The 13,468-nt window shown below is 32.5% G+C and overlaps 1 protein-coding gene across 3 annotated transcripts; it reads left to right on the plus strand.

The window, feature by feature from the left end:
- The first annotated feature begins 1,436 nt into the window (after positions 1-1,436).
- pgghg (protein-glucosylgalactosylhydroxylysine glucosidase) lies at positions 1,437-13,154 on the plus strand. 3 transcript variants are annotated; one of them, XM_042753039.1, is made up of 14 exons: positions 1,437-1,861; positions 4,616-4,881; positions 4,953-5,163; positions 6,514-6,958; positions 8,072-8,191; positions 8,279-8,410; positions 8,485-8,596; positions 8,777-8,849; positions 9,112-9,248; positions 10,700-10,833; positions 10,952-11,047; positions 12,396-12,493; positions 12,583-12,803; positions 12,923-13,154. In XM_042753039.1, the coding sequence occupies exons 1-14, from the start codon at positions 1,833-1,835 to the stop codon at positions 12,997-12,999; spliced, it is 2,151 nt and encodes a 716-aa protein (XP_042608973.1). In that variant the 5' UTR covers positions 1,437-1,832; the 3' UTR covers positions 13,000-13,154. The 3 variants fall into 3 exon arrangements, with proteins under 3 accessions (XP_042608973.1, XP_018943497.1, XP_018943498.1); XM_019087952.2 differs by lacking the exon at positions 1,437-1,861 and adding an exon at positions 4,033-4,165 and having other exon boundaries at positions 4,613-4,881; XM_019087953.2 differs by lacking the exon at positions 1,437-1,861 and adding an exon at positions 4,036-4,165.
- The last annotated feature ends 314 nt before the right edge of the window (positions 13,155-13,468 follow it).

A 13,468-nucleotide genomic window follows, 5' to 3' on the forward strand; every position in this document is an offset into this window, starting at 1 on the left:
TTTGATTCGAAGATTCATTATGGGCGCATGCAAATGTTTAATTCAGATGCTCTCTTTATCACTTTTAGACATCATACATTTATGTTCATATTCAGAAACGTATTACATGTAATCTGTATTAGGTCATCAGACTCCAAAAATGACTTGCAAAGTAATACTTGTAATCAGACTACAGTTACTTTTTATTGATTACATGATTACATACAATTAACACAATCGTAATAAATTATTCAGAATTCATTGATTCTCTATCATTTTTCTTTTTCATCTTTTACATTTTTCTTCCTAAAATCACCTGTAAACATTCAGAAAATCCTCCAATTTTGTGGACAAGTCCCTAGTCAGTTGACTATAATTTTGCCCACTTGATTTATGAACATTTGATTTTTTTTAAATATATATATTTATATATTTTAAACATTTTTATGATTAATTATAAGCTTTACACGAAGCTCATGCAATTCCTTCACGAAGTCCAGTTTGGGAAATCTTGACGTAATGTAATGTTGTTAATAACAACAAATGGAATATATTTTCATTCTCGTTGTATTTTTATTACGATTAATCGCGATTAATCAGATCCAAAATAAATGTTTTTATTTACAAAATATATCTGTGTGTACTGTGTATATTTACTATGTATATATAAATACACACACATGCATGTATATATTTAGAAAATCGTTACATGTATATATTTAAATTCATAGAATTTATTTTATATATAATATATTTAATTTTTAAATTAAAAAAAAATTAATAATTTTTTTTCTTCTTAAATATATACATGCACGGGTGTGTATTTATATATACATAATAAATATACACAGTACACACAATTATATTTTGTAAACAAAAACTTTTATTTTGGATGCGAATAATTGCGATTAATCATTTGTGCTAATTTTTATATCAATATGGTACAAGATTATCTTGTTTCAATCAATGTGATGAATGATTTGGTCAAAAGTCATCTAAAAGTAGTATATTATCTAAAATGTGTAATCTGTTACTAACATGCAATATTTGTCATGTCATTTGGAATCAGTAACATGTTCATATTCATCCTTTCCGTCTACTTTTAATAAAAAATTCTTCAGCACAATTCTTCAGCAGTTTGGTGTAACATATGCACCCTTGAGAGTTGAATTTCTAGATTTGACTCAGTGTTTTTGGGCATCGTGTTCAAACACTAGCAGTATTAAGTCATCAGGACTCTCTTTCTCATTCAGCAGTGCTCCCTAACGCTGTGTGCATGTCTACCAGATGTCTCTCGTCATCAGATAGCAGGGAAAAAAAGACCAGCTGGAATAATGGAGCCAGCATTCCCACAGAGAGAGGGACAGGAAGTTTCAATAAAACCAGACGGTGTGAGAGCGGACGGTTCATTCAGTGGCTAGTTCTTCTGACCTCACGCCTTGTTTAGAAGGTCAGGAGAACAATAAGAGAGAAACCTGAGCGCGAGAGAAAGCTCTGAATGGGATTCTGACACGTGCTGCACATCTGCCTCTCGTTACCTTTGGCTAACAACTGCATGGCCCTTGAGAATGAATGCCATCCTCTCATCTGTTTGTCTCATCTACATATACACTGACAACAAGGACAGCTCCTAATAAGGTACGCCGAGCCAGTCTTGCTGTAAATACCCCTGCGGCCTGAGAGGCAGAGGAAGGGAGGGTGCAGAGGAAAAGTCTGGGGGAAAACGGAGCGGATGGATTGCGGCCTTATAAGGGTAAAGCTGCTCTTTTCCCAGGGTCTGGAGCCCAAAGTGCGGCGCGCTGCCAAAGAGACACAGAAGAGCGTCTGCTGCCACCTACAGCCAGAACAGCGGCATGACCGCCGCAGAAGACGCTAAAGAAAGGTCGATTTGTTGATAAATGACGTTGTGATGGTACCACTTAATATAGAAAACGAAAAATTGAATTGTAAAGAACAACATATTATACACTTGTTTTGTTTTTTAGGAAAATTCCATAGACATACGAAGAAGTGGCTTCCGATTTTTTTTTTCACATTTTAGAAATGATTGAAATTTATTTAATTTTCTTCCTTTTTTTTTTCTCTCTGGCATCTCATGATAATTTGATAGTGTGAATATGAACGACGCAAAATTGTCACGTCAAATCTCAGCAAAAAAAAATAAAAAAAATAATAATAATAATTTAGACCCTTCTCAGTGTAAATTTATTATTCATTTATTGCTTTATTGTGCTAAATTTTACATTCATAAGTGTAAATTTTCAAAGAAAACTCCCTACTTTTTTATTTTCAGGAAAGATTTTGATATGTATGTAAATTCTTTAAGAAACTCTAATAATTCTATTGCATGTAAGACTCTTTCATGGTGTAAGTCTTATAAGCTAACATAGTTTGCTTTTGGAGTATTGTTTGTAACCCTCATTGTCTCTTGTGCTTACTTTACCTTTGTAATTGTTTTTGTTGTTGTTCTATTGCATAATAATAAAAAAAAAAATCTTAGCAAAAACATATATTTTATATACAGTACAGACCAAAAGTTTGGAAACATTACTATTTTTAATGTTTTTGAAAGAAGTTTCTTCTGCTCATCAAGTCTGCATTTATTTGATCAAAAATACAGAAAAAAACAGTAATATTGTGAAATATTATTACAACTTAAAATAATAGTTTTCTATTTGAATATACTTAAAAAAAAAAAAAAAAATTATTCCTGTGATGCAAAGCTGAATTTTCAGCATCATTACTCCAGCCTTCAGTGTCACATGTAACATCCAGTCTATCACATGATCATTTAGAAATCATTCTAATATTCTGATTTATTATGAGTGTTGGAAACAGTTCTGCTGTCTAATATATATGATGAATAAAAGGTTAAAAAGAACTGCATTTATTCAAAATAAAAAAAAAATTCTAATAATATATATTCTAATAATATATTTTCTTTACTATCCCTTTTTATCAATTTAACACATCCTTGCTGAATAGAAGTATTGATTTTATTTAAAAAAAAAAGAAAGAAAAAAAAATTACTGACCCCAAATTACTGACCAGTAGTGTATATTGTTATTACGAAATATTTATATTTTAAAAACATAGCTTCTTTTTTTTTTTTTTTTTTTTTTTTTTATTCATCAAAGTATCCTAAAAAAGTATCACGTGTTCTGAAAAAATATTAAGCAGCAGAACTGTTTGCAACTTTGATAATGAATCATCATATTAGAATGATTTCTAAAGGATCATGTGATAATGATCCTAAAAATTCAGCCTTTGCATCACAGAAATAAATGATAATTTAAAGTATAATAAATTTAAAAACAATCATTTTAAATTGTAATAATATATCACAATATTACATTTTTTTCTGTATTTTAGATCAAATAAATGCAGGCTTGATGAGCAGAAGAAACTTCTTTCAAAAACATTAAAAATAGTAATGTTTCCAAACTTTTGGTCTGTACTGTATGTTAATTTAGATGTGTTTCTAAAATAATATGCGTAACATAATATTAAAATATAAATAACTATAAATCGTGAGATAAACTTGCAACTGATAAAAATATTCATTCATACTTTTTTCTCGCCATTTATATTTATTTATTATTTATGTTTACAAGTTTATATTTCACAATTCTGACTTTTATTCTCAAAATTGCGAGTTTATATCTTTTCAGGGGATTTAGACTACAAAATAATAATAATAATAATTTACATCTACATGTATTCTAACGTTTGAAGTGAACCTCATAAGAAAATAAAACGTACTGTGTCATAAAACTATATGACCCACTTAGAAACAATTATTATAACGCAGGATTCTTTAGAGACATTTGTTTAGTAGAAGGTATACTCGTTTAAGTCTATTTTAGGGTGCGTAACAAGCATTGAAATAGAAATAGGCCTACGTTAAAAGATATCCTGATTGATCACAATCGATTTTGATTTATCCTTCCTGAGAAAACTTATCATCATCACGTGTCATCGCTGTCTACGTCCTGACAACATTTAAACTTATTTCAAAAATATTCAAAAAATTCTGTAGACCAACCTACCTGACCAATCAGAGACGGTGTTTCGGCAGCTCGCCCCGCCCACTCCAGTCATCTGACTCTAGCCCCGCCCTTTTGAAGTCCGCTTTCGGCGAGTGAGAAGAGCAGAAACTTCTCTGTAACAAATGTTCGATACATCAGTAAGTACTAACGTTTATCATTAAAACAGGCTTTAGGAAGCGTGTAACATCTTTCATTTTACTGCTAACCAAAGTGAGTAAACTCAGCATTTAAACAGCATTGTTTGATGTTGTTTACGATGGTCAAAGTTTAATTGTCACGGTTTTAAGTGACACATACAGTAAAAGTGTAGGGGCGAAACTCACCAAAAACATGATTTTCATGACTGTTAAGCACATTTTATTATTTTGCATTATTTACTGAGTGTACACATATGTACAGTGTGTGTGTGAATGAACACGAATAATGAGAATATTTGATCACATTTGCTGATCTTGACATCTTCTGTTCTGTCTGTGATATAATTTACTGTTTTATGATTGTCATGTCACATAAAAATGAATAGGGTTCTTGCATTTAGGTTACACATCCCTTCCTTCCTCATGCTTTCCATGTTTTTCTTTAAGCAGAAGGCAGACTCCCCCAAAAATGACCTCTGACCCTGTCGACCCGTACATCTTCACCTCTGACTCTCTACCGTCCGACCCTCGCTTCATGCCACCGCTGACCAACGGCCTGCTGGGATGGAGAGTGTTTGATCCTATCATGCATATGGGCGGGGTTTATAACGGAGAAGGCGGGACTTGTCACCGTGGCAACATTCCTTGTCCCCTGGCAGTTCAAATGAAGATGGCAGAAGACGGACGACACACGTACAAGTTAGACATGCACTCAGGTTAGAATGCATACACGCGGTATAATACTGCATGTGATCTTACAGTACAAGATTCTCTTTCTATGCATCAGGTGTTTTCTCTCACTCCGTGGTCACGCCTGGTTTTGAGGCGGCGCAGGTTCTGTACGCTCACCGGCAGCAGACAAACCTCCTGGTCATGGAGGTTCTCCTCAAACGCTCCGAAACCAGCACTGAACCAATCACTATTCAGCTAGAATCTTCTTTCAAACCCCAGAGTGATGACATTGTTTTCCAGAAGGCACCGGACTTCGAGGGTGGAAGGTACTTGTTTTTATATAATATTTGCATTCTGGATGTGTTTATAGTGCCACGTAAGATAAATAAACAAACTTAAGTTTGCAAGAATAAAGTGATAATATTTTGAGAATAAAGTCATAGCAATATGAAGTTAAAGTTGCAATATTTTGTGAAAATGTGAAATTATTAATAAATATTAAATACTATTCTCAAAATACTATGACTATAATCTCATATGCTATGACTTTATTCTCAAAATATTGTGACTTTAATCTTGTATGGCTATGACTTTGTTCTTGTAATTTTAAATTTGAGTTATTTGAGTCAAATAAAACCAAATGCAGGTGGGGCTTTAACCAGAAGTTTGTCTAAACTACACCAAAAACCCACTTGAAATGTAATTTTGTTCCCTTCATAGTTAAAATATAACATAGTTCATGAAATTATTTATTATTCTTTATTATGAGATTTCTATAACTATCTTTTAATAATTAAACACAAAAATAAGCATTTAAATGTTTTTTAATAATTAAAAAAAATGTTATATTGTATCATCTATAAAATATTAAGTACTAAGTAACATACAAATTATAAAAATATGATTTATAAATGTAGGTGGGACAAAACTACATGAGAAAAACTCACTGTAAATGTAATTTTGTTCCTTTTATAGTTAACATATACCTTTTATAATTCATAAAATTATTTATTATTCCTTATTACAAAATTTTTATGAATCTTTTATTAATTAAAAAAAAAAATAAGCCTTTAAAATTTTTTAATATTTAAAAATAATATGCTTTGTTATCTACAAAATATTAAGTTGAATTATTAAGTCACATTAATATTATGAAAATATTATTTCTGTATATTATATATTAAATAAATGTTAAATAAAAGGAAAAGGTGTTTTAGTAGTGTACGTTGATAAACTCTTATATTAATGACATGTGGCATGAAAATAAGTTATATGAAACAAATCTTAGTGTAAGAATTATTATTTTTTAACTAATTTTAAATCTAGGTATGACAAAGTTGTTATTACAAGGTGTCTTTTCGGTCACTTACACATTATTTATTGGATATTTATTAATTCTAAAGGTAGACTTATATTTTTTTTCTTGCCAAACTAAGGTGAATGTGAAACATATTTTATTGGTTTGTGATGTTTTTTGTGTGTTTTGTTGGTTTGTACTGTTTGTGGTGTGTCTAACTGATTTATTTATAAATGTATCACCTGAATGTATTTTAGAATTTTGAAATGAAAATAGCCTTGATGCTGGCATAGTGTTGAAAAGTGAATGAATGAATGAATGAATAAATAGTAGTGTATGTTTGCTTGTTTCCCAGAAGTGACTTTTTCTTTCTCTTCAGGCATATTTTTGGACAGACCATCTCTTCAGAGGTTCCTGGAGGAATCCGTCCATTTGTGCACCTGATCTGGACGCCCATCACATCCACTCTTACCCTCCCACCCGACCAGAGCCAGTCCAGCTGGGTCTTCCTGGTTGCCGTTGCCGGTAGTGATGAGAGCGTCCGGTTGTGTTATGAAGCTGGTTTGGGGCTTATTGATACGGGCGACTTACGGCCCTCGCACCTGAGAAGCTGGGCGGAGCTTTGGAAGGGGAGCAGCATAGAGGTGGAGGGAGCAGAGAGCCTGAACCGAGCTCTGATTGGCTGCATGTTTTATCTCCTCAGCTCATTCTCATCTTTAAGAGAGGGGGCAAACGCACCGCTCGAGTTCGGAGGCGTCAGTCCTGGGGGTCTGTCAAACGGGAATAAAGAGGAGGATTACCATGGCCATGTGTTCTGGGATCAGGTGAGTTTAACACAGTTCATCTGCTACAGCACTGGGGAAGTTCATAAACAGAGTCATTTAGTATTTTTCTTATTCAACAAAATATTTATTTTTTATAATTATTTTTTATAATTTTTCAATGTTAATTTAATATATCGTAATATAAAATATTTCTTAATATTACAAATATAAAATGTAATAAATAAATAAATTAATAAATATTTTCTTTATGTTGAAAAGATTAAATTGTTTTAACTATATATATACTTATACTGGAATATATCACATTTACAGGAATAAATTCTATATTAATACATATTCAAATAGAAGACTGTTACTTTAAATTATAATAGTTTTATATATTATTACAGTTTTGCTATATTTTGTTATTTAATAAATATAGCCCAAGATACTTCTTCCAAAAATAAACAAAAAATCTTTAAAAAGGAGTCTATATATATATATATATATATATATATATAAATATATATATATATATATATATATATATATATATATATACAATTGTTATTATATATTATAATCATTTACATTTATTATTAACATTTATTTTTTAATTATTAAAAGTTACTATAATTATTATTGTTGTACTTGATTATAAAAGTGATATAAATGATTATAATATATATATATAATATATATATATATATATATATATATATATATATAATTATAATAACCTTTAATAATTAAAATATAAATGTTAATAATAAATAAAATAAAATAAATAAATGTTATATAAAAGGAAAATATTAAATATCCAATATTAAGTATAAGTTTTAATTAATATACTATATAGATAGATAGATAATAGAAATCTTTTGTAAAATCATAAATGACATTGTTGTCAATTTTGACAATTTGCATTTTTGCTTTAAAAAATAATTAATTATACACTTATATCAAATAATCATGCTTAATATCATGATTTCAAAAGATTTTTTAGAAAGCAAGTGAAACGTAGTAATATCAATTAAATGTGTTCAATTAATAGATGAGTTAATACTTTGTGTTTTTTTGTTTTTTTTTTCTGTTTCAAATTTTACATGGACCTCCAGCCAGTTTGAAAACCCCTGTTAGATTTGTATGTAGTCTGTGTGTCTCTCCCCACAGGACACATGGATGTACCCCAGTGTTGCCCTCTTCTGTCCCAGACTGGCCAGAGCTGTACTGGAATACCGTGCAGGAACCATGGAAGGTGCTCGAGCAAACGCCCAGCAGATGGGCTACGAGGTCCAGTGAGGAATTATTCTTGAATCATCTGCAGCTTTATATACTCTTACTGTCTATTATTTACAGTTTTTCCACCCGTTTTATCAGGGACTGAAGTTTGCATGGGAGAGTGCGGTGACGGGCCGGGACGTTTGTCCAGAGGACATTTACGCAGAGCAGGAGCTGCACATCAATGGAGACGTGGTGCTGGCTTTCCAGCAGTACTTTTACCTCACACAGGTACAGATGATACACACATAAAGACTGTACACATGTGCCAGCAGAACATCATCTGTGTCTCATCCATCACACAGGACCTGGAGATGTTCAGAGAAGGACGGGGCAGTGAGGTGGTGTGGGGCGTCGCTGACTACTGGGTTTCACGGGTAACATGGGACCCTACTGAGCAGCAGTACCATATCAAAGGTAAGCAGTGACATCAGGGTTATTATCGTTAACTAAAACTATTACTACTTACACTCTATTACATCATATTAGTTTTTAAAGATTCATAATGCATTCAATGCTGCATTAGAACCAGTTGAAATACTTGCCTAGTGTCTTGTTTTGATGTTTTTGTGAGGTTTTGTGTTGTTTGTCCATTAGGTGTGATTCCTCCTGATGAGTATCACTTCACTGTTGACAACTCAGTGTTCACCAATGCTGTCGCTCAACGCAGGTGTGTGTTTGTGTGTAATCACTCATAATTAGGGTCATTGATTTGAACAAAGCCCTAACCCTAAGTAGTAAACGTCAGTGCATAAGTTTTCCTTAACCGGTTATGCTACATTACTTTTCCTTTGTACAAGTACAACCCTATGATTTTCATCTGGTGCGTGATAAAACAGCCAAAAATCTCTCATTGAATATTGAAAGTATTATGATTATTTTTCAGAAGTAGCAGATAAGATATAATTATTTTTATTTGTTTTCTTGTTTAGTCTTCAGTTTGCTGTGGAGTTGTCCGGTCTGTTAGGGCACACGCCTCCTCCCGCTTGGCAGGACGTTGCTGATAAGATCAAAATCCCCTTTGACCCGGAACTGAAGTATCACCCAGAGTTTGATGGCTACACGCAGGGTGAGACGCCCTCATCAGCTTCATGCTCATGTTGTAGTAACCCTCTGGTGTTCCTCATTTGGGAGTCACACTTGTGATCTTCACGGTCAAAAGACCGGACACCTAAAATGTAACCCCCCCTGCCCCCACCCCAGTAAAATCAATGTAACATATTTTTGTTCTATAATATTTTTTCTTTTGTATTTTGAGACAATTTCAGGGTACTAATTAATATTTATGCAATAATTATGATCAATTTCTTCCCACTGAATTTATTTTTACAAATATATTTTTATATTACTTTTCAATTAATGCAGTATTTCATGTTATGCCTTTAAAATTCAGTTTTTGAAGCCAGATTAGTGCCATCTGGTGGGAGTAAAATAAGAAAGACATCTGCAATTCCATGTTTTAGCAGCCCATAGATTCCTATATAGCTCTATATAAAAGGCCTATAAATACTCTGTTTTGAGACATAAGTACTTATTTTTATTAGGTTGTGGGTTTAGATGTATATTTAGACATTCTCAAAGACAACTTTTTGTAAAGGTTTAGATTATAATTTTTTTTTTTTTTGGTTTTTGATTTTGATTTTAAGTTTTTGTTTTTTTATTATTATTGTAAAAGTCCGGAACACAGAGAAAGCATTTCGTTACACAAAACATTAAAATTTTTATAAAAATGTAACAAAAATGAACAGGAATGTTTTATCAGAGCTTAATTCTTCTGGGTCTGATCTGATTTCAGTTTTCTGACTCGTTTTGGCTATATGGTTATAGCCATACCAATAAATTTGAGTGTGTATAATTGTGTATGTGTATGTGTGTGTGAGTGGATGTTTCTGTTTTGCACTCTTGATCTTTTAAAGTGTAACCCCTTCCTTGTAGTTGAATTATTACTTTTATTTTACATATTTGCTGTGTTAGAGTCACACCAGTTCATAGGGGTGTGTGTGTGTGTTTATTTTACATATTTGCTGTGTTAGAGTCACACCGTGTGTGTGTGTGTGAGAGTGTGGTGTGTGTGCGTTTAAGTATGAGTGAGTGTGAGTGTGTGTGTGAGTGTGTGTGTGTGTGTGTGTGTGTGTGTGTGTGTGTGTGTGTGTGTGTGTGTGTGTGTGTGTGTGTGTGTGTGTGAGTGGATGTTTTGTTTTTGCTCTCTTGATGTTTTAGAATGTGTACTTTTTTCTGTATTGTGTCAGATTTGTAGATTGTACACACAAAAATTCCCAGAATTGTTGTGTTTTTGGCGATTTCCCATTCATTTCCTATGGTCTGTCATTTTTGACCGAAAAGCACAAGTGTGACAATTTTTATTTTTCTATTTATTAACATTTTACATTCTTGGATCTTGTTTTTTTTTTTTTTTGTGTGTTGACATTCGAAATACCATAAAAGTCACCAAGTTACGTACCATTCCGGTAACCATTCCATACAAAATTCGTCTGCACTGTTGCATTATATATTCCACAGGAAGTGGAGTCAAGCAGGCAGACGTAGTGTTGCTTGGATATCCGCTGGACATGTCCATGACCCCAGAGGTCAGACGCAACGATCTGGAAGCATATGAGGCCGTCACTGATCTGCTCGGACCGGCCATGACATGGGTAAGTCACACACTATGCCTCAATCACCATGCTCTGCTCTGTGTGGGTTTTTTGGATTTTTCACACTATATTTTCTTGTAAAATGTTGAAATAAGTCTATATGTGTGTCTGTTTGTAGGGCATGTTTGCTTTGGGTTGGCTTGAACTTGGAGATGCTGAAAGAGCCCAAAAGCTTCTGCAGAAATGCTTCAAAAATATCCAGAAACCATTTCAGGTATGTTTTTGCAGTATACAGTATGTTTGCTGTGCATAGTACACTGAAAAAAAGTAGTGTAGAAACAATTTTGCTCAGAAATTGCTACTTGTAAATTTAACCAATAATTACAAAGAAACTGCAAGTAACACATTATAAATAAACATAACATTTTGAAGAAAAGAAAAAAAATTGTATTTTCTTGTCAAACATATTACAATAATGTTTGTTTTATTTACTGTTTTTTTTTTTTTTTTTTAATTAATGGAAAATAAGTATACAAGCAGAGCACACTGTACGGAATACCGTATCCCACAATGCAATGCAAAACCTGACCTTCTATTGTGATAAATAAACTCTGAACTATCTAAAACATTTTAAAAAATTCTAAAAATGACATTATATTTAAATGTAAAAAAAAATAAACATTGGAAACTTGTTTCGGCCACAGGATAACAAACGTATCTCATGGTTCACCCTTTTTGTTCTTGCAATTTATATGTTATATCTCACAAACTCTGTCATTTTTCCTCGTTATTTTAAATTGTGAGATATAAACTAGTAATTGCTAGAAACAGAGTTGCGAGACGTAAACTCAGAATTCAGAGACAAGAAAGTCAGAATTGCGAAATAGAAACTCTGAATCATAATCAGATTTGAGTTTATATCTCGCAAATTTGACTTTTTTTCTTAGTATTGCAAGTTTATATCGTGCAATTCTGAGTTTATTTCTCGAAATAGTGTCTGAATTGTGAGCTAAAAGGTCACAATTACATTTTTATTGTTTTATCCCTTGGCAGAAAAAGGCTTCCATATTCAGCATCTAGAAAATATATAAATTCTGCACACTACTTTATTAAATTTACATTTAATCAAAACTGAAAACTGCATAATAACTACCAGTATATGGAACTTAATTAATATGCAACATAAATAAGTTGTGACAACAATACAACATACATATTGTGCATATGTGACCCTGGTCATAAATTGAGATTTATACATTATCACAGTGCAAAAAATCTAAATATTGAGAAAATCACCTTTAAAGTTGTCCAAATGAAGTTCTTAGCAATGCATATTACTGATCAAAAATTAATATGCATTGCAAAATGTTTTGATTTATTTACAGTAGGAAATTTACAAAATATCTTCATGGAACAGTGATTTTTGGCATAAAAGAAAAATTTATCATTTTGACCCATGCAATGTATTTTTTGCTATTGCTATAAATATACCCGTGCTGCTTATGATTGGTTTTGTGCTCCAGGGTCACAGCAGTATACCATACACATTACACAATATATTAATACTCTAGTATTTTATGTCAAATATCTCTATTATCTGTATGTTCTTATTCTGTGTGTAGGTGTGGAGCGAGTCGGCTGATGGCTCTGGGTGTGTGAACTTCCTCACCGGTATGGGCGGCTTTCTGCAGGCAGTGCTGTTTGGCTACACCGGCTTCAGGTGACAGAATCTCTCTGATCTTGAAGAGTCAGTCGCTGGATCACATCCAGACGTCATTGTGTGTCTCCTTCCTGTGCTGTGTTGTTCAGGGTGCAGAAGGAGCATCTTGCCTTCGCCCCGCTGCTACCGCAGGAAGTTGATGCGCTCAGTGTGAAAGGTGTGAGTTACCTCGGCAACAAGATGGACTGGTTGATAAAGAGTGTGGAAGTGAGCGTTTCAGTGAGGAAGCCTGCAGAGGAGTCTGGGAGTCAGGAGCCATCCGCTCTTCAAGTTGTCCTGAATACTGGAACTACAATCCCACTTATTCCAGGTAATAAATTACGAACAGCAGTAAACCAACAATGACTGATCGTAATTAGTGGTGTTTGCTCTGGCAGTTCTATTTCTCTAGAATAAATTAATTGGTTTAATTAAATGTTGTTTCCACAGGACAGTCCGTGATATTTCCGCGGCAGCCTGGTCAGATCCGTAAAGTGAATTCTGGTTCTTACTGCAGGCCTCTCTGATGATCCACATTTCTACCTTATACCTTTATATTTCAGTATACTACATGTTACTGTAATAATGTACTGTAATAATGCCAAATATATACATTATTATTATTACATGAATCACAGTATACTCTAGAAAAATAATTTACAATAAAAGATAAAAAAAGTTATTTTATTATTATTATTATTTTTTTTTTTTTATTGACACAAATCAATGCGTTTGATGAAACTCAAGTCTTTGTTTACTATGTTGACAAATGCTTTCATAGTTAGTTTTTTTTTTTTTTTGTAATTTCTGCTTTTATAATGCCAAAAAAAAAAGAAAATCCACAATAATATTTCTAAGAATTGTTCATTTTTAAGTAATTAAAAAAAAAATATATATATATTAATATCGATAACCTAATTGTAACATTATATTTTATAATTTTATTTTAAAGTGAATACTGACTGCATTTTTAAATTTATTTTTATTTTTGCTTTT

This window comes from Cyprinus carpio, chromosome B25, assembly GCF_018340385.1.
Source record: "Cyprinus carpio isolate SPL01 chromosome B25, ASM1834038v1, whole genome shotgun sequence".
Lineage (NCBI taxonomy): Eukaryota > Metazoa > Chordata > Actinopteri > Cypriniformes > Cyprinidae > Cyprinus > Cyprinus carpio.